Here is a 22,395-nt window from a genome sequence, read left to right on the forward strand (position 1 = left end):
GTTGACTGAATGGGGAGGAGAGAAGATTATCATCAGTTTGATTTGAGAATCAAGAACTTTTTTCATAAGTATTATTTCTTTTGAGATAAACAGTGGAACTTCATTGAGTTTGGGCACTGTGCCACTATCTTAAGTTGAATGTTTTGAAAATAAAGAAAACACCACGTAAGACAGCCCTTCTTATAGCACATTCTGTGGACTGGTGGCCTCTATACTCACAACTCCAATGACATGGACTTTAACTGATCAAGAAATCTTTGTGCTGATCCAACCAACCCCACTGAGCCATGAACTGCACTTATGTCATTTTATGGTTGAGGCAAGGAAGAGCTAATTACTTGCCTGCTCAAGGTGACTAATGATGGCAGGGACCCCATTTAAACCTGGACATCAGCTTTGGGACACTGACTTGCTTTCCCTTCTGATTTTACATTCTCTTTACAAATCTCTTTAGTAAGACACACTAATACTTTTGTAAAAAGTATTTCAGTTTTCGAATAGTCCAAAAAAAATAAAAAGAGAGAGAGAGAACATCAGTAATAAGCTCAGAGTTCATAAGAAACACTGGGCAAGAGACTCATTCTCTAGGATTTATTTTCAACTTTGTCAAGAAACACTTGTCTTTGTCGACTTAAAAAAATAGTCACAACCTAAAAGTTGAGAGTTCCATTTTAATTGGTGGGAATTTTTAGGACTTTAAGCACAGGAGACAGTAACCCTGAAAGAATTGCCCTGTTGAAGCAGGGGCAGTGGGTGGTGGTGGTGGGGGGATGCGGAAAGGGAAGTGAGGGGAAGTTGGTTATATAGAAGTTTGCAATAAAGGACAAGTAGTCTGAACATCAAAAGTATTTTTTGAATTAAAAAAACCAGATAGCCCAAGTTAAGGAATTTAGTGCTTTTCTATCCAAGGGAAGAGGTAAGAGTCTGGGCTCATTGAAATCATTCTTTTCATATGCATCTCAGCTATCTGGGTCCAGTATTCTGTGTTTTTCACATCCTGAGTTTCTCAGTGCTCGCTGTAGGAAGTGGCTGCAGCCTCATGGCTGCCAAATCGCACAGATAGTTTCTTCTTTCTTGAGTGACCTTAGGGCTCAGGGATTCACATTTGGGGGGCCAGAATCACTGATGACAGTGACATCCTTGTTTACTGATATGAAGGAAATATTCCATTTCTCACCTTCATATTATAGGATTCTTAAGGTGTTTGTTCCTTATATAAACTTTAAGTTCTTGCACTGAAATATACTTTGTAAACTGAAAGAATAATTTAAATTACAAAGAGAGTTTTCAGCTTTTACATATAATGAACTTGCCACTTCTTACCTGTGTTTTTCCTTCAATTTAAATGCACCATAGAATATATAACATTGCATCCATTTGAGTTGAAAGCTTGTTATGCAAATTTTTTTCTTCTTGTTCTTTCATCTTTTAATTCTAAAGAGTATGGTTACTTTAGGTAAATAAAAAAAAAATGAGGTAATTACGTACAGAACCATTAATTGTTCAAGGGAAATAGTCCAAATGACATTTGCTTACATGGAATTACTCTCAGAAATTTTATTATTCAACGTATTATAGCCAGCAAAACAAAGATTTTAATAAAGTCCAGGTATCAAATGTCTCAAGATGCTTAAAATCTTTTGCTTTGTCTACTTAACATATTAGTAGTTTGTGTTAGAGAGTCTTATTTATGTTTTTGAAATTTTTTGTTTAGTGTTTTGCAAATATTTAAAGTATTAGGCTATTTAAAATGTTTATAAGAAAAAGTTTAAAACAGTAATATGGAAAGTTCTATTTGGTTTTCCTCTTCAATTATTTTTAAAAGAAAAAATAATACCATCCAGTACATCTAGATTTGTTTTAAATGGATTTTCCTTCAAATGTGTCTATTTGGAAATACACACTACCTTTTACAGTGCCCATTACAACATATTATTAGTAATAAATAAAAATTTTTTGTTAGTTGTGACAAAAATCTTTACAAAATTTTTATATACAATATAAGAGAAAGGTATTCTGTCAGTTTAATGAATTATTGTAATGAATTTTTATTCCAAAAAATTTCATGGAATCAAGTAATTTCATGGAATCAAGCAAGTAAATGCTTACTGGCTTATTTTGAAAGATGCTAAAAACACCTCAGCTCAAGTCACCTCCCTCTCTGGTGCCCCTTATTTCACCATTTGCATTTCATTTCCTTCATACTAAGATTTGCCTCCTCTGGTGGGCTTTGTGTGGGTTTTTTTTCCTTGTTTATTCATTTGTTTTTAATGTGTTCTATTTTGAGAGGACAGTAATTCTCCATGATGCCTTAGTGAGCTTTATCCTACCCAGCTGCTGTGCTCCCTGGAATGAGTTGCCTGGAGGCACAAGGACTCTGACGGAAACCAGACCAAGTAGTGTTGCTGTAGGGCCAGCCCAGAACAAGGAGTAATGGTCACTGATTATGTTATGCAAATAGCAGATGTTCTGGGTGGCAAATATGCATCAGGCAAACATGGGGATATTTCCATAAGCCAGAGGTTTTAGCCTGAGGGCTTTCTCTGATGAATCAGTACACTGATCAAAAGGTCCACATTGGTCTAGTTTATTCATTCCTTGAATAAGAACTTGATGGTTAAATGCTGACTGAAGTGGAATTAAACCCAGATTAATTTGTCCTCCACTGTTGTGTGTTTCAGAGACTGGAGCACAGGGAAGTTTTGGTGGGCTTGTTGTTCCTGGTTTTCCCGTTCGTCCCAGCCAGCAACCTCTTCTTCAGGGTGGGTTTCGTGGTGGCCGAGAGAGTCCTATACATGCCTAGGTAATTACTATTTCTGGTTTCCTCTTTACGAGACCAACACTGATGGCTCCAGAGAGACGTTCTTTGCGTGTATCACAGTTAGATCCTTGTGGAGCTCAGGTGTTTATGACCTCAGCTTTAAAGACAGCCACAGAGGAAGCTGGATAAGAATATTGGCCGGAGTATATTCAGGATTTTAGCAGCAATCATTTTACTGTTAACTTCTTTGTTCAAGTATCTGTGCTTATTAAACATAATGAGTTACTTTCTAGAAATATTTGTTAATTTGCAAAAAATTATTAACTGTGTTAAGTAGCATGATTTTAATTGACTTGTATCTTCTTTCTCTGTCTTTCTTTGTTCTTGAATTTAAAAATAGGAACAATCTCAAAGAAACTTGTCCTTGAGAAAAACATTGGTTAAAAGTTATAAAGGGCATTGAGACGTGTATGATTACATAATGCCACTTAGCTTTGAATATTTGAACTATGTGACACTTGTCTGTTCTCTTGTCTTATTCAAATGTCAGCATTCCAAGGCCAGGTTTCTTTTCAGAAGCCTGAAAATGTCCCTGAAATGGTTCTGCCATTTATCCATTATGTGATCTTAAGCAGAACATGATTTTTTTACATTCATTTTTTTTTTAACTTTAGAAAGTTATTTCTTTATTTTTATTTTTGGCTGTGCTGGGTCTTCACTGCCGTACATGGGCTTTATTGCCACGTGGCACGTGGGATCTTAGTTTCCTGACTAAGTATCGAACCCCCATCCCCTGCATTGGAATATGCATTCTTAACCACTGGACCACCAGGGAAGTCCACAAACTGAGTTTTTTTTTTTAACGTGTAGAGTTTTATTTATTTTATTTACTTTTGGCCACATTGTGCAGCTTGTGAGATCTTAGATCCTGGACCAGGGATTGAACCTGACCCTTAGCAGTGAAAGTAGAGAGTCCTAATCACTGGGCTGCCAGGAAATTCCCTCTCATTTTTAAAACAGAGATTTTAATAAGCTTCCTAAAATTAAGTGATTTTATGAATTATAAGTAAGAATGAACTTTTCTAAAAGGCAACAAAATAAGTACAATAAACCAAAATATTATCAGGAAATTATTCATTATTTCTTCATATTGAGTTAGAAATTTGTTAACTTTAAATTTAATTTAAATAAAATTAATTTAAGTAATAAATAAGATTTAATTTCATTTATGGATATTCATTGAGAATTTTTAAATGCATATAATTAGAAATGAATTTCATAACCTTTGACTCCCCTCAAACTAAGTACCTCACAGCTTTCTTAAGACTTTACAGTCTCTTGTTTTGACTTGATTAATGAAAAGGTGGCCTTTAATTTTCTTTATGTGTCTACAGCACAATTTGGGAAGGAGATTATTCCTTGATAAGAACTACTTGATAAGACAAAAATACAGCACAATTTCTTTGCATTCTGTGTTGCCTTAAGATAACAAGCTTATGAGGCTTTGTCAGTACTAAGGATTATGGAGGGCAAAGGCAGACTTCAGTGTCTGTGCTACATGTGTTCTTGCTTAGAGAAGCTGAGAGTGGCTTCAGTCAGGTTTTGTCTGCAGTACTCATGATTCCAAGTAGAATCTGTCTTCATTCTTCACTTAACAGGTACTCACAGAGCACCTGTCCCAGGCATCCTCTACCAGATTTGAGGCTACAAAAGTTAGTGAATCTCTGGGTTTTTTTTTTTTTTCCACCAAAGATTTTAACTGCTGATTAAAAACAAAATGGCACCTTTCAATCTAAACACTTGATGGGTTTGGATATTTTTTTAAATAATATCACAGTCTCATTGTATCAGAACTTTTGTTGAATCTTTATTGTATATCAGTCACAACACTAAGAGTGTTACATTTTCTCAGTTAATTCATGCTGTATGTGGTGGTTCAAGACATGTTCCTGCAGTCATAGTGTGACATGAGTGTGATATCCCTAGGTCTGTTTCCTCATCTATGTAAAATGAAGATAATGGCACTGAACTCAGTGAGATATTATAAACATTAAGTGAGATGGTCATATAAAAAACTATAAAATACTTTGTATTGTACATGACTTGAAAAAGCAAGAGAGTTCCAGAAAAACATCTATTTCTGCTTTATTGACTATGCCAAAGCCTTTGACTGTGTGGATCACAATAAACTGTGGAAAATTCTGAAAGAGATAGGAATACCAGACCACCTGACCTACCTCTTGAGAAACCTGTATGCAGGTCAGGAAGCAACAATTAGAACTGGACATGGAACAACAGACTGGTTCCAAATAGGAAAAGGAGTACGTCAAGGCTGTATATTGTCACCCTGCTTATTTAACTTATATGCAGAGTACATCATGAGAAATGCTGGGCTGGAGGAAGCACGAGCTGGAATCAAGATTGCCAGGAGAAATATCAATAACCTCAGATATGCAGATGACACCACCCTTATGGCAGAAAGTGAAGAAGAACTAAAGAGCCTCTTGATGAAAGTGAAAGAGGAAAGTGAAAAAGTTGGCGTAAAGCTCAACGTTCAGAAAACTAAGATCATGGCAGCTGGTCCCATCACTTCATGGCAAATAGATGGGGAAACAGTGGAAACAGTGTCAGATTTTTTTTGGAGGGGCTCCAAAATCACTGCTGATGGTGATTGCAGCCATGAAATTAAAAGACACTTACTCCTTGGAAGGAAAGTTATGACCAACCTAGATAGCATATTTAAAAGCAGAGACATTACTTTGCCAGCAAAGGTCCGTCTAGTCAAGGCTATGGTTTTTCCAGTAGTCGTGTATGGATGTGAGAGTTGGACTGTGAAGAAAGCTGAGCACCGAAGAATTGATGCTTTTGAAGTGTGGTGTTGGAGAAGACTCTTGAGAGTCCCTTGGACTGCAAGAAGATCCAACCAGTCCATCCTAAAGGAGATCAGTCCTGGGTGTTCATTGGAAGAACTGATGTTGAAGCTGAAACTCCAGTACTTTGGCCACCTGATGCAAAGAGATGACTCATTGGAAAAGACCCTGATGCTGAGAAGGATTAGGGGCAGGAGGAAAAGGGGACGACAGAGGATGAGATGGCTAGATGCCATCACCGACTCGATGGACATGAGTTTGGGTGGACTCTGGGAGTTGGTGATGGACAGGGAGGCCTGGCGTGCTGCAATTCATGGCGTCACAAAGAGTCGGACATGACTGAGCGACTGAACTGAACTGAACTGAACTGAGTAAATATCAAGTGTTACTATTGTTGATATCAGCTTTCCGAGGTAGCTGATATACCCATTATACCCATTTTACAAAACTAATGCCTGGGCTCTAAGTTAAGTAACTTGTCCAAGTGACATAGCTAGTAAGTGGCAAAGTGGTAGATTATGGATCCTTGTCTACTCTCCTGTCTGTCACCTTCCAGGTTACATTGCTTCTCTGATAGTAATCTCAGTATTCTGCTCAGTTGAAAAATATGAAGAAAATCTGAGCATAGTTAAGTACTCTCAGCTCAACTCCATTTGAAATTAGCACTTGATACTTGAGGAGTCCTGAGATTTGAATCCTCAGCCATTGAGGTTCTGAGTACGTAGGCAGTGAACTTTTCTAATCCAAATACAAGAGAAAATTCTTTGAGGAAATGAAGGGCTGGAATTTTAAACAAGAGGTTAAATTTCATTCTTCTGGAAGAGAAACTTAGGTAAACATTATGAAAGAAAAAGTGAAAGTTGGTTGCCCAGTCATGTCCAACTCTTTGCAATCCCAAGAACTGTAGCCCACCAGGCTTCTCTGTCCATGGAATTCCTCAGGCAAGAAGACTGGAGTGGATTGCCAATTCCTCCTCCAGGGGGTCTTCCTGACCCAGAGATTGAACCTCGGTCTCCTGTATTGCAGGCAGAGTCTTTACCATTTGAGCCACCAGGGAAGCCCATAATAGTGTCATCAACCATGTGTAAGCTATCTTATTTAAAGTCAGGGGTTTCTGTCACCCCAGGAGGTGTGTCCTCCACCCACAGAATCATCCAACTCTCACTCTCCCTGTGCTGCCATGTCATAACTAGGCCTTTCTCTGACTCCATTCCTTTTCTCCAAAATAGTCAAAGTTGTACGCCTGCCCTTTTCCCACTAGGAATAAGCTGATTTGGATTAAAAGTTTGAAATATAAAGAAAACATCAATATTACCAAGAGCAAGTGCCTGCCTCTCAGAACCTATTTGAATTTTGCTGCATTTGGCAAACTTGATGCAAAGTCATCCAAAAATCAGTTTCAGGAAACTGATCTTTATTAAAAGATGACTGTCCTTTCCTCTCCAAGTTCCTGCATCTATGCATTGTAGTGCTGATGCCAAGTCATCATTTTCTGAGGGTTTGTCTTTACTGCCCAGTGTCTCCTGTATTCAGATCCATTTTATCAGTGTGTCCAGCCAGGACTCTTTCCCCTCCAAAGCTGTAGCCTCAGCAGATGCCAAGGCCGTGTGACAGGGAGGTGGTCCTGGAGCTGATGAAGGGGGCAGGTGACCAGGCCAGGTGTACAGCTCTGAACACACACCTGAGAGTTTAATTCTGATTCTGGGAGCCTGGGGTCAGAGGAAGCTGAGAAGTTTTTGAGAGAGACATTGTACCTCTCATGAACCCTAGCCTTCCTTCATTGTCGCTGTTGTAAGGAGTACCTCAAGGGAGCCATTTGAATTATGGCACTGGATTTCATTTTATCTAAAGTTGTACAGCTGAGTCAGAAGTCAAAGTTTTTGTGGTGAAACTTCTGTACTATGACTTAAGAGGTTTTAATAACTTCATTGGAGCTGGTTACCCATGTTGACAGTTTTCATGAAAATGGGGACTTTCTCCTAAAAAGATTTTACCCAGCAGAGACCAGCTGCCCCATCTCAGTGGAGGATGGTAGACAGTTGGGTAAGGAGCTGCTGGAATCTTCCTCAGGGCTGCAAAGAATGTTACAGACACTGCAAGTGTCCCTTGGAAGGTGCCAGAGACCAGGTGAAGCCAGTGCATTTAATAAATCTGCATGCTGGCTTCCATGATGCTGAAGCATGTGTCCAAGCTTTTTAAACACACAGGAGTCCTCTCTGCATGGCTCTCCTCCCATTATTGAGCTCATCGAGAAAGAGCCATTTCCCACTGCATTCATACCCAACTGCTTTGAGGAAAATATGCACCGTGTATTCTGGCCTTCTTGAACATACAGATTATCATCTTTAATACAGAAAATCATCAATGCAGAAAATCTGTGTTATCTTCAAAACTTTAGCAAACAAAAGGAAGATGAAATTAAAAGTTCAGTTGATAGGTGAACTTCCTGCTCAGTGAATTCTCAAGTTAAGGATCCCATTCCAAGTTTTAAAATCCCATCCATGAATACTACAGAGGTCATGTCCGCCCTCACTGAATCCTGGATGGATCCCAGCAGCCCCAGGGGGCTGGTTTGGCCATTTTACAAGAAAAACCCAGAATGAGTCATATCCACAGTTCTCTTTCATCCTCCGCCTTTCTGCCCAACAATGAACAAGTCACTTAAATCTTTTGGTTTCTGTTCTCCCTCCATCCTAACCTAGCGAAGACCCAAAATCTCACCTGCCTCTCACTTGTACTTTGAAATCTGTGGATAAAAGGAACAGAAATTGGCTATCTATTTAGCACACTGTTGTTTGGCTTTAGGGTCAGAGTTTTACCACTGAAAGCAATTGGAATAATCTTTTCTTCTGGTGATAAATGCCAATTTTATGGATGTCTTTTTTGAACAGGCAGGGGAGTTCAGGGCTTAAATCATTCTTTCACAGAAGTTTTGATCTCTTGTTCTTATCTCAAGAGAAGCATATAATTTAATGGCTACTTTTTGTATTTCATAAAAACCACTTTATAATGCTTCAAAGGACTAAAATTTCTTAGAATCGATGAAGCAGACATAGTTATTGAGAGCTCTCAAATAAAGTCTTAGGATGTGATCAGAGATCCATTCAGATGCCAGATTAAGGATGATTTATTTACTTTAGTGTCAAAGAGCAAATTCCTGAACTATTTTAAGAAAACATGTATGAGGGGAGAGGGAAGAACAGACAGGGGTAAGTGAAGATAGAAACAAGAATATGAACAGAACTGATCAAGAAAAACTGGGACCATGGAAGGAGAAGTTAAATAGATAACATGTGTTTGAGGGGAAAAGAGATACTATTTGAGTTGTGTAGTTCTTCAGCTAATGGACACATCAGACATGGAAAAATGGAAAAAAGGTGACTTTTCCATTTTCAGTTTTGACAAATACCTTCAAATAATAGCTACTAATTCTAAATGGGATTTGTACTCTTACACAGGTTATTTATTTCTCAGGATGCAAAATGAGACATGTTACCTCTAAAGGAACACTAGTCCTGTTATCTGACAGTGGGGACCCCTACTAATAAGCCCTCTATGCGTATGTTCCTTCAGAGTTGCTGGAAGAGAGTGATGATTATTTGAGAGTGAATCAAAGTTTTGCCAAATACTCAAATCAACAGAAAAATAATTTGCTATCAATAAAATCTTACTTTAGCACATCCAGTGGAAGGAAGACTGACCTGGGAATCAACACGCTGCCTGGCTGTCCTGGGGATTACTTTCCTATCTGTAAAACTTGAGTGTTGGCCTTGCCTGGTGGTCCCCAAATGTTGCTTGTATCTTCATGCCACAGTTATCCCTGCCAATGGCCACACTGGGGATTGAGAGGAGAAAGAAAGACAATGTGGTAAATTTTTCATAAAGTTAAATCTGTGCATTTAAAAATAATGAAATTACATGTTTCCTATTTTTTGGTATTAAAATATCCTTTCTCTTCTGGCATAACAAGAGCTGGAGGGGATATACAACCCTCCATTAGTTCATTCTCCCCCACTCAGCTCCTCCTTTTTGGACATTTTGCAGTTTGGGAAATCCAAACTCCAGTTATCAGGATGCCACATGGTCCCAAAGGTCCCTTTTCAGCTCCAAAGATCCTCTCTTTGTGACTTGAAATAACCTTGAGTAAAGCATGAATTTTTCCTCTTAAGGTTTGAAACATATGTTTGTCCTGTATTGGAATGGAACCACTTGTGTCTGCTTAGTTTCAGCATGATGCCCAAGTAGGGAAAGGGAGACACCCTGAGGGTGGGGCAAGAAGAGGAGGAAGTCCACCTGCCATGCAGACAGGCCCTCGGAAGGGCCCAGCAGAGGGCACTGGGAGATGGTCCGGGCAGCCCTGGTGTGGGGCCTCCTCATGAACTGATGGGGTGTCCTTGCTTAGCAACAATAAGGAGTACCTGCCAGGAGGAAATAGGACCCCAGTCACTGGAGTGGGACAACAAGGAGCAATGACAGATGCCCCCGTTCGTGATAGTGCAGGGAGCTTATCACGAGAGGTTGTAGCCATGAGAACAGGTCAGATGTGTGCATATCCATATCAAGTCATGAGAAGAGACTCAGGAATTGTGCTGAAGCCTAATATGCACAGGTCAGATTGCTCACAAGGTGACTGATACTGAGTCCAACATGTTGTGTCCCTCTGTCGCCTTACATTGGGGTTTCAAAAGTCAATTAACGTTGGTCCTCAGAATACCACAGGGTAGAGATGGGAAGATTTGGCTCCAGTGTGTTTGTTTCTCTGCCTTTGCTGTGCCAGCATGGACTGTTCCATCCAACCCCTTGAGACCTCAACTGAGAAGAGAGATGAGCTCTAGAAGCTGGATCTCGTCTTGTGAGGGCTACTCTCCAGAGCAGGGCCCGGGTAGGGAGGGTCCTGGGCCGCACCAGACTAGGGGTCAGTCACCAAGTCATCATGGGAGTGAGAGGGCTAGGTGGCTGTCATGACCAGAAAGGAAGCAGCAGGACTTTGCAAAGGGAGTCAAACGACTGTGTTCTAAATCTAGAGACTGTAGATCACATAAACAGAGCAGTGGTGAGAAAGAGTGAGTGAGCTGAGAGGTCAGTGTGCTCATAGGCTGAGGATCAGCTAGTCAGTTCTGTTGTGTTCAATTAATTGTTCTTGGGTATTGGCACAAAGGGAGAATAAACTTGAACAGTTATTTGCTAGGCTGGAATCAAAGCCTTAATATTATAGAACCTTGTTAGTTATAAAAGATAAATGTTTATTTCTGAGTTTTAAATGGAGAGCAGTAAATGTCTTGGAAACCATGATTTGAAAGTAAAATTTGGAGAGTAGAATCTGAATTCAGATGAGACTGAATGGAGTAATATATGTGCAAAATGTTGCAAACTATGCTAGGTAATTGCAAGTCATTATTTCAGTCTCTCCTATACAAATGATGAGACTGGGGGAATCAAAGTGGAAGGAAATCAATGCAGCATAGTACAGGCTTCTCCTTCCCCACTGCTTTTCTTCCTCTTCCTTTGCTTCTACAGAGCTCTTTGTCTCTTTTCCAATCTCATGTGCTCGAAAGTAAACAACCCTAAAAAGAAAAAAAAATTTAATATGTTGAATCTAAACAAATGGTACAGATGAATCTATTTCCAGGGCAGGAATAGAAACTCAGATGTAGAAAACACACATGTGGACACACAGAGAGAAAGGGAAGGTGGGATGAATTGGGAGATTTAGATTCACGTATATACACTACCATGTGTAAGATAGCTAGTGGGAAGCTGCTGTACAGCACAGGGAGCACTACTCAGGCTCTGTGACAGCCTAGATGGGTGAAATGGCTGCGGGAGGGGAGTGATAGGAGGGAGGTCGGAGAGGGAGAGGTATATACATAGTTGATTCACTTTGTTGTATAGCAGAAACTAACACAACAGTGGAAAGTAGTTATACTCCATTAAAAACAAGAAAAACTGAGCTCACAGACACAGAGAACAGATTGGCGGTTGCCAGAGACAGGGTGTGAGGGGTGGGCAAAATAGATGAAGGTGGGCAAAAGGCACGAACTTCCAGTTATAAGTTAAAGAAGCCCTGAGCACGTAATGTGTAGTTAATAATACTGTCTTGTTTAACTGCAAATTGCTGAGAAAATAGATCTTAAAAGTTCTTATCACGAGAAAAAAAAGTGTAACTATGTAAGCTGATGGATGTTAACTAGACTTATTGTGGTGATCATTTTACAATGTATAGAAACATCAGATCATGATGCTGTGTACCTGACACTAATATATCACTCATATCTCAAATTTTTAAAAAAAGTGAGCAACCCTAGCTTAGCAGACTAGCGTTCTGAAACATTGTACTGAAAGAGGTTATGAAATGTACCTCTGGGAGCGGAAGGGAGACTAACATGTAGATGTCACACATCCAGTGTCCTGCACGGTTTGCCTGGAGGATGTGAGTGGACTTAAGTATTGCTATTTCAACCTCCCCTCCACTAAGACTCCCTCATCTTCATTAGTGAATCTCTTTCTTTCCTTTGTGCCTAGATTCTGTGCTGGGAAATGCATCTCAAACCAGGGACTCCTTCTATAAATTTTAGTCATCTTAAAATATCCTCCCCACTCATTTAGTCAGAGGTGGGACCACCTTTTTGTACATCTGTGTTTTCTCATAATACTCAGAAAAATACATGCTTCATTAGAGAGTATTGTGTAAAATTAAAGAACATTGGATGCTCAGAGGTAGAGTCTACCTGCCAATGCAGGAGATGGAGATTCCATCCCTTGGTCGAGAAGATCCCATGGAGGAGAAAATGGCAATCACACTAGTATTGTTGCCTGGGAAATCCTATGGACAGAGGAGCCTGGTGGGCTACAGACTACGGGGTCGCAAAGTCGGACTTGACTGAGCAACTCAGCATGCATACAGCGACACGTGACACAGTCTTTGCAGTCAGCTCTATGTTAATATGGGGAAGAAACAAGGGTATAGCAGCAGCTAGCGACTTGTCTGTCCATTATGCTTTTGCTTCAAAAGTGAAGATGCTCGACTCTAGAAATGGGTGGTTTGTGAAGGAATTAGTGGCGGAATTAAGGTCCTAATGCCGAGTATGCTGTAGGAGGGTTAAGAAGGTTGTTTTTCTGACGTCTTAGATGCAGATTCAGTTACTCTGGAGGCGTTGGCTTTGACCAAAAGGCCTTTCAGCTCAGATGGAAAATTTGGATGTGGCCACTTGAACCAGGCTGAGAGGGAAGTAAGCCAGGTAAAGGCGCCTGCAAAGGGACACACGGCACCCTGAGTATGGACAGTTCCTCTGGTGATGGTCATCTCTGGGTTCCACTTTGGATGGATGCATTTTTAAGTTCACTTCTGTTTCCATGTTAGCTTTGTTGTCAAAACTTGGCCTCTGTTCACTGGTGCTGAATAGAAACACAGAGACAGAGTTTTGGGTGAAGTAGAAAAGAGCAGCTTTTATTGCGTTGCCAGGCAAAGGGGACGACAGTGGGCTAATGCCCTCAAGGCTGTGTGACCCACACTGGAAGGGGTAGTTAGGAGTTTAACAGTGTTTAAGGAGCAGAGTGTGATCAGCTCGTGGACAGTTCTTGAATTGACTGGCATCAGGGTGAAGTTTCAAGCATCATCAATCTTCTGGTTTCAACCAGTCTAGGGTCTGTGTTCTGGTGGTCAGCAGTTTTCATCTGAAGGGGGTCTTCTTGCAGTAAAAACAACTTAAGGATGTGTGTCAGACCTTTATCTATATATTTTAGGGAACTGAGAGTCGGGTGATTCTGCTGTGTGGCAGAATCATAGTCTAAATTTTCACCAGTTCCCTAGCCCAGGAGCTCTCCTTTGTTTCTCTCTCTTCCTATTTCCCAGTCATTACCTCTGAGTCAACATGTTACTTCAAAAGACAAGGACACAGGGGCTTGTACACAGTTTCAGTTTCTGATGCCTTCAACCACCGGGTTCAATCACACTTATGAAGCAGCTCCTGCTCTCTGCCCAGTACTTAGCCTAAAAAAAGGAATAAAAAAATACTCTATCCTTAAAAGCCACCCCGAGCTTCCAGTTAATACTTTATGTCTTATCAGAGTTGAATACAAAAACTTCCTCATTATGCATTAATTCACCAAAGAGTTTATACTTTTCTTTTCCTTCACTTTCACAAAGATAGACACAATAGAGAAAGGTTTGACATGGGTCTAAGGGAAGATTTGCTTAGTGCTTTTTTATGCTTGAAGTCTATGGATGTTCATTGTTGTAAATACATGGCCACATGTATTTCACAGAGGACCAGTGTACCTTATTTTCTGCAGTATTTTGTTCTATAAAAATGATATGTGAATCATACCTTTCAGAAGCAAACAATGTTGTATAGAGTATTTTAAAGTTTTAAAGGTGTTCTTGTTGAATGCTCTTAAAAGACTTACAACTGGCCTGTAAATTAGACGGTTTGGGTCAGTCTGGACTTTGATAAATTGTACTTCTTGAGGTGTATTTACAGATCTACCACATATTTTATTGATGTAGTTCAGATCAGTTCAGTCGCTCAGTTGTGTCCAACTCTTTGCGAACCCATGGACCGCAGCACGCTAGGCCTCCCTGTGCATCACCAACTCCTGGAGTTTACCCAAACCCATGTCCATCGAGTAAATGATGCCATCCAGTCATCTCATCCTCTGTCGTCCCCTTCTCCTCCGGCCTTCGATCTTTCCCAGCATCAGGGTCTTTTCCAGTGAATCAGCTCTTCACATCAGGTGGCCAAAGTATTGGAGTTTCAGCTTCAACATCAGTCCTTCCAATGAACACTCAGGACTGATCTCCTTTAGGATGGACTGGTTGGATCTCCTTGCAGTCCAAGGGACTCTCAAGAGTCTTCTCCAACACCACAGTTCAAAAGCATCAATTCTTCAGTGCTCAGCTTTCTTTATGGTCCAACTCTCACATCCATACATGACCACTGGAAAAACCATAGCCTTGATGAGACGGACCTTTGTTGGCAAAGTAATGTCTCTGCTTTTTAATATGCTATCTAGGTTGGTCATAACTTTCCTTCTGAGGAGAAAGCATCTTTTAATTTCATGGCTGTAATCATCATCTGCAGTGATTTTGGAGCCCCAAAAAACAAAGTCAGCCACTGTTTGCCATCTATTTGCCATGAAGTGATGGGACCGGATGCCATGATCTAGTTTTCTAAATGTTGAGCTTTAAGCCAACGTTTTCACTCTCCTCTTTCACTTTCATCAAGAGGCTCTTTAGTTCTTCTTCCCTTTCTGCCATAAGGGTGGTGTCATCCGCATATCTGAGGTTATTGATATTTCTCCCGGCAATCTTGATTCCAGCTCGTGCTTCCTCCAGCCCAGCGTTTCTCATGATGTACTCTGCATATAAGTTAAATAAGCAGGGTGACAATATACAGCCTTGACGTACTCCTTTCCCGATTTGGAACCACTCTGTTGCTCCATGTCCACTTCTAACTGTTGCCTCCTGACCTGCATACAGGTTTCTCAAGAGGCAGGTGAGATCTGCCTTCCCTTCTCTTTCAGAATTTTCCACAGTTTATTGTGATCCACACAGTCAAAGGCTTTGGCATAGTCAATAAAGCCGAAATAGATGTTTTTCTGGAATTCTTTTGCTTTTTCAATGATCCAGCGGATGTTGGCAATTTGATCTCTGTTTCCTCTGCCTTTTCTAAAACCAGCTTGAACATCTGGGAGTTCACAGTTCACATATTGCTGAAGCCTGGCTTGCAGAATTTTGAGCATTACTTTACTAGCATGTGAGATGAGTGCAACTGTGCGATAGTTTGAGCATTTTTGGCATTGCCTTTCTTTGGGATTGGAATGAAAACTGACCTTTTCCAGTCCTGTGGCCACTGCTAAGTTTTCCAAATTTGCTAGCATATCGAGTGCAGCACTTTCACAGCATCATCTTTGAGGATTTGAAATAGCTCAACTGGAATTCCATCACCTCCACTAGCTTTGTTCGTAGTGATGCTTTCTAAGGCCCACTTGACTTCACATTCCATGATGTCTGGCTCTAGGTGAGTGATCACACCATCGTGATTATCTGGGTCGTGAAGATCTTTTTTGTGCAGTTCTTCTGTGTATTCTTGCCACTTCTTCTTAATATCTTCTGCTTCTATTAGGTCCATATCATTTCTGTCCTTTATTGACCCCATCTTTGCATGAAATGTTTCCTTGGTATCTCTAATTTTCTTGAAGAGATCTCTAGTCTTTCCCATTCTATTATTTTCCTCTATTTCTTTGCATTGATCGCTGAGGAAGGCTTTCTTATCTCTCCTTGCTGTTAACCCTAATTGATGTAATAGAGTACTAAATACACACATGAACACATAGACATTGTCCTTGAGAACACTGATACCTGTATTCAGTTCAGAGAACACATCCATGTGTTATTTCATTTACTCTGTGCAATAACCTTTCAGGGTGATTGTAGTACAAACAACTTCACTTCATGGATCAAAGCCTTGTCATGGCAAAGGGGCATGCGTGACTCAGCAAAGCTATGAGCCATGCTGTGCAGGCCCACCCAAGACGAATGGGTCATAGTGCAGAGTTCTGACAACACGTGGTCCACTGGAGAAGGAAATGGCAATCTACTCCAATATTCATGCCACGAGAACTCAATGAACAGAATGAAACGGGAAAAAGATATGACACTGAAGATGAGCCTCTGCCCCCAGGTCAGACGGTGTCCAATATGCTACTGGGGAAAAGCAGAGGGGAATTACTAATTTCTCCAGAAAGAATTGGCACCCCACTCCAGTCCTCTTGCCTGGAAAATCCCATGGACAGAGGAGCCTGGAGGGTTGCAGTCCATGGGGTCGCTAAGAGTTGGACACAACTGAGCGACTTCACTTTCACTTTTCACTTTCATGCATTGGAGAAGGAAATGGCAACCCACTCCAGTGTTCTTGCCTGGAGAATCCCAGGTGTGGGGGAGCCTGTTGGGCTGCCGTCTACACGGTCGCACAGAGTCAGACACGACTGAAGTGACTTAGCAGCCAGAAAGAATGAAGCAGCTGGGCCAAAGCAGAAACAGCACTCAGTTGCGGATGTGTTTGTCAAGAAAATTGAAGGTATCAAGGGAACATTTCATGCAAGGATGGGCATGATAAAGGACAGAAACTGTGAGGGCCTAAGAGAAGCAGAAGAGATTAAGAAGAAGTGTCAAGAATACACAGAATTGTATAAGAAAGGTCTTAATGACCCAGATAACTGCAGTGGTGTGGTCACTCACCTAGAGCTGGACATCCTGGAGTGTGAAGTCAAGTGGGCCTTAGAAGACATTACTATGAACAAACCCAGTGGAGGTGACAGAATAAACATTAAGAAGCTTCTCAATACCTAGCCCAGCACCCCTGGGATGCGGAGCTAAGGAAATACACAATAATTGCCTTTCTCTAGACTATGAATAAACTTTCACATCCAGATACATTCCATCTTTGGGGATATTTCCCCATCCATCAAGTGTTTGAGATAATAAATGAAATGGCAATAAATAGGGACACTGGGCTCATGGAACTGCCAGCTGGGCTCATGGAACTGCCAGCTTCTGGATTCAATCTGATCTGAGGAGCCACTACTGACTCTTGTTGTTTCCTTTGCTAGAGCATCAAACACTTGTTTTGGGGCCAAGGTTTCAGGGCTTTATTGTTTCACCATTTGGGGTCAGCATTCATGATACAGGAATAAGATCTTAAGGTCAGATAATTTTCCAGATGGGAATTCAACGGATCAATGTGAAGTTAACCAGGGATGTGTTTCATTTCAACTGTCTAAAGTTGGGGATTTTTTAGAGTAATAAAATAGGAAGAATGTGTCTGTCTTATATCATTAATGCTATTTATAGGTACACTCAGTGGGTAATTTGAGCTTGTTAAGTTAAAAGGTAGAATTTCAGTTCTACCTTAACAGCAAAAAGATTCTCTTTGCTGCATATAATTAAACAAAAAGTGAAACTAAAGCAAATTTCATTAAATGCTTGGCCCAGTCATAGAAAATTGTCATCTCTCGAGGTTGATGTAAATGGGAAGGGGAAAATGTTGTTCTTTTATCACTTAAGAACTTCTTCCACTTAAGGTTCCTGAAAGTACGTTTATAAGATTTACAGGACAATTAACTGCTCACAAACTTCTCAAGCAACAGGTGTAAACATTTTTTTTATTCTAATTTGAAAGGACAGACATTGTTGATTCACATTTCCTATTCAGCTCTCTTTGGATTTGCATCTTTTAAGGGAGAGATGCAAATTTCTTTAGTTACTACAAGTGCTGCATGCTGAGCAGCTTGTCAATAAAATCCATTCAAAATTGGGGATACCTATGGCCTGTGAATGAGAGTATTTCTATGCTGTCTTCTCTTGGACAGCCATGGTGCTTCTCAAGTGTGCTTTGAAAATGAAGCTAAGCCATTCCGCAGCCAGTTCGGTTCTTGGTTCTCCAGGTTATGATGTTGTTGGCTGTCAGTGGTTTGCACTGACTCCTTTGGGCTCTCTGTGGCCATCTCTAGTCAGAGTCCACATTTTCCTGCAACAGGTTAGCCCTGGAGGCCAAAAAAGTATGTAGTTTCTCATTTGCTTGATTTTTCCAGTTTCAAAATGAAGGCTTGCGCTGCCCCAGCAATGAAGAGAGCAGTCGTACCCCCTGCAGCTGAGAGCCGCAGTAAAGCAGATGTTGAAAGATGAAATGTCATAATAGAGAAGCATCTTAATCTCTGATATTGTGTTCAAGTTCTTAAGAATGTGATATCCTCTAAGAAATTTGCAAACCTAAATGGACATTATTTTATATGGCTTAACATTTCTTTAAACCATATGTCAACACAAGGACTTCTGAAAAGAAAATGACGGTGTTACTTGATCCCAAGGCCTGTGCTGAGTGGAAGGAGTGCTGTTCCCCTTTGTGTTGGCTGTAGCAGGGCTCAGCGACAGGCCTGTGAGTGCAATCTGGCCCACCGCCTATTTTTATAAATACATTTTGTTGGAACACAGCCATGCTCATTCGTTTACATAAGTGTCAATGGCTGCTTTCCTGCTACAAAGATAGAGTTGAGTAGGAAGGACAGAGGCCATATGGCCTGAAATATTTACTCTCTGGCCCCTTACAGAAAAAGTGTGCCAACTCCTGAATTACAGCAGAATATTAGGGCCGTGGGACTTCTGATCTGACTCTATTCCTAGCTTTTGGAGCTGTGGGCAAGTTATTTAAATTCTCTAAGACTCTTGAGAGTCCCTTGGACAGCAATGAGATCAAACCAGTCAATCCAAAAAGAAATCAACCCTAAATTTTCACTGGAAGTACTGATGTTGAAGCTGAAGCTCCAGTACTTTGGCCACCTGATGTGAAGAGCCAACTCATTGGGAAAGACCCCGATGCTAGGAAAGATTGAGGGCAGGAGGAGAAGGGGACAACAGAGGACAAGATGGTTGGATGGCATCATCAACTCACTGGACATAAGTTTGAGAAAACTCTGGGAGATAGTGAAGGACAGGGAAGCCTGGTATGCTGCAGTCCATGGAGTTGCAAAGAGTCAGACACAACTTAGCAACTGAACAACAACAACAAAAGCTTTAGTTTCCTCATTTATGAAGTCAAAGATACTGAAGATTAAGTTTTTTAGTTAGATAATATATTTAAAGCCCGTACTATCCTTGTTCCAAGCCCTACAGATATTGTGGACAGGCCCACATAAAGCTCTTAGCACAGCACCTGACACGTAGGAAATACTCAACAAATGTGCAAACGTATAAAATAGTTCATTTGGCTGCTGTTATCTTAGTCATCCTTGTCTTCTGCCACGTTCTTCTGGAATTGTTGGGATCCTGGTGTTTCCCTTCCCCACTGCTCTGCCAGGTGGCAGCTCTGTTTCCTACAAGGAAACAGTTAACGACCACTGAGATTTCATGAATGGAGTGCTTAGGAAGGAAGTAGGCGAAGCTGTGTGATAAGGTGTGAGGAACACAGGCATCCACCAGTCAAGGCAGAACCCCAATGGCATCACAGTAGATGGAGTGTGGACTCTGGAATCCGGAATTCCTGGGGTTTTGTGCATGAGCTGCGTGACCAAATTCAGTAAATGTCTTTGTTTCTCTTCTTCGGTATCAGGAATTCAGTGCTGCTAACAGTGAACCCCAGGGATGTGAGGATGAGCTGAGTTCCTGCCAAGAATGTGCTCAGCACATCAGATGTGCTCAGTAAACATTGGTCCTCCGTGGTGCTGCTTTATGAAGGCAGCGGGAGAAGACAGCTGCTCTTGGGGACATGGGTGCCTTCAGAGTGCACCTCCTGCATTTCTGCACCTGGTCCACATGTCACCTTTTCAGTGAGGCCTTCCCTAACCATCCCTATGAACAGCTCATCTTCCCCCCAAGCCTGGTCTCCTGCCTTCTGTTTCCTACTTGATTCTTCTCTGCTTCACGTATTGTATTCTGTGTGATCTACTCTGTTTTACTTGCCTGTTGGCTGTTTTTTCCTTCCATATGAGTTCCAGGAGGAGAGGAATGACTGTGTTGTCCACTAATATGTTCTCGGTGCCTGTAACGGTGGGAGGTACATATTCTGTGTTTTACCAATAATTGTATTTTTAGTGCCCAGCATTCAGTTCAGTTCAGTTCAGTCGCTCAGTCGTGTCCGACTCTTTGCGACCCCATGAATCGCAGCACACCAGGCCTCCCTGTCCATCACCAACTCCCGGAGTTTACCCAAACCCATGTCCATCGAGTCAGTGAGGCCATCCAACCATCTCATCCTCTGTCGTCCCCTTCTCCTCCTGCCCCCAATCCTTCTCAGCATCAGGGCCTTTTCCAATGAGTCAACTCTTTGCATCAGGTGGCCAAAGTATTGGAGTTTCAGCTTCAACATCAGTCCTTCCAATGAACAGCCAGGACTGATCTCCTTTAGGATGGACTGGTTGGATCTTCTTGCAGTCCAAGGGACTCTCAAGAGTCTTCTCCAACACCACAGTTCAAAAGTGTCAATTCTTCGGCGCTCAGTTTTCTTCACCGTCCAACTCTCACATCCATACATGACTACTGCCCAGCATACTGCCTGTCATATACTAGTGAGAGAACAAATAAATAATTGAGCAAAGTAAATGAGTTGTATTGATTTAGGGCTTCTTATAGTATTAGTGTCTGACTCATATAGGATTTCTTTATACAAGTTCCCTTCATTGTTAAGATAGTCTGTAATAATTTATATTGTCATCTTAGGAAAAAAATGAGTATTGACTGAAATGTAAAAGCTAAATGTTTGTGTTTTTCTGAGGCCAGTCAGTAGGCAGGAAGCCTCTCTGCAGGTGCATAGATGATGGGAGGGATCATGTTCCATCCACCAGGCCAAAGCTTTCAGAGATGTGACAGCAATGTGCCAGAGTCCCACTCCAAGATTCTTCTTGTCTCTTGGGAAAGCCAGGCCACAGTCAGCATGAGAATCAGATCAATGAAGCTTGTCCATGATGAGCTCCAAGCTTCTAGGCTCTAGAGTAGGCCTGTGGGAGGGTTTTCCTTCCCACAGGAAGGAAAGGCGTTAAGGACTTTGGCCAGAGTGGGGACTTACTAGGTGGCATGTTTCTGGAGACCAAACCCAATGCTCCTTGGTGACCAGAATCCCCCTCAGGATCTGATAGTACCTCAGCGACTGTCTCTCTGAAGCCTCAGGGCCCAAATTTGAAACATGGTGCCCAAAGGGTTATGCAATGTTAGGAGCATGAGGGAGATTGGGTTAGAGAGTCCAGTCAAGACCCAAGAGCATACAGGATGGACTTTTCTGGATGCATGAGCTGATGAAATCTAGGAACGGGAGCCTACAAGATGAACCTGTGGTTCTCCACACTTGGGCAGAGAAGTAGCAAATGTGCTGGTGGAGCCCACTGGAGCATTGATGTGGAAATGTTGTATCTGACAGGGAGGTTATATCTGTTTTTCTATCATAGCATAGACTCTGTTTGCAAGTTAGTTGCATGGGATGGAATGCTCAGAGGCCTTCATCACACTCTCAGACTCACCTGCTTCTCCACTTTCTTTTCCAGCATGGGCTACTGCATTCTCTTCGTGCACGGACTGAGCAAGTTGTGCGCGTGGCTGAATCGTTGTGGAGCCACCACCCTGAGTGTGTCCACGGTGCTGCTACTGCTGCTTTTCTCCTGGAAAACCGTGAAACAGAATGAAATTTGGCTATCGAGAGAATCCCTATTCAGGTAAGACTAGAGGGGTAAAAGTGAATCTCTTCCCATTTATTTCTTTGCTTATGTATTTGTTTCCAAACAAATCAGGTGACATGGATCTAGTGATAGTTACTACTCCAGAAGTGTTTTTCAGTGAAGTTATAAATGGAAGGTGTCCTTTTATTTTGGGTTTTAACTTCAGTTTTTTTAAATAGTATATAAAATTTTATGGAAGCTCATTCTAAGTGAATTGATGAAAATAAGGATCACTGGACGCTTTGGGAGGTCTGTGAATTGAGATGGAAAGTCTTAATTATAAGCTGGGCTGTAAAATCAGCTATAAACAAAATGAAACAAAAAGTCTAATTCCATTGTTCAGCCGACTGAATGGGAAAGGTGAGTTCGTAGCAAGAAGGAAGAGAAATGCAATACATTTTCTTTAAAATGTTTCGGGACATTAAGTCGTGATCTGTGATCTAGTTGCTTTATTTTCAACATTAGTTTTGAACAGGAAATGGTTTCTCATCTCCTGGTAGGTTTTTACATGGTGTAGAAGCTGTTTCAGAATATAGTGAAGTGTTAGTCACTCAGTCTTGTCTG

The 22,395-nt window shown here is 41.3% G+C and overlaps 1 protein-coding gene across 5 annotated transcripts in view; it reads left to right on the forward strand.

Moving 5' to 3' along the window:
• Positions 1-22,395, forward strand: part of TMTC1 (transmembrane O-mannosyltransferase targeting cadherins 1) — a 297,505-nt gene that overhangs the window by 184,592 nt on the left and 90,518 nt on the right. For all 5 annotated transcript variants that reach the window (XM_081591728.1, XM_081591729.1, XM_081591730.1 and 2 more), the window contains 2 exons: positions 2,682-2,803; positions 21,661-21,828. In XM_081591728.1, the coding sequence (XP_081447854.1) occupies positions 2,682-2,803; positions 21,661-21,828 (290 nt within the window). The remainder of the gene's footprint in view (positions 1-2,681; positions 2,804-21,660; positions 21,829-22,395) is intronic.

The sequence above is a fragment of the Giraffa tippelskirchi genome, chromosome 4 (assembly GCF_054371585.1).
Source record: "Giraffa tippelskirchi isolate mGirTip1 chromosome 4, T2T-mGirTip1v1.2.pri, whole genome shotgun sequence".
NCBI classification, from domain to species: Eukaryota; Metazoa; Chordata; class Mammalia; order Artiodactyla; family Giraffidae; genus Giraffa; species Giraffa tippelskirchi.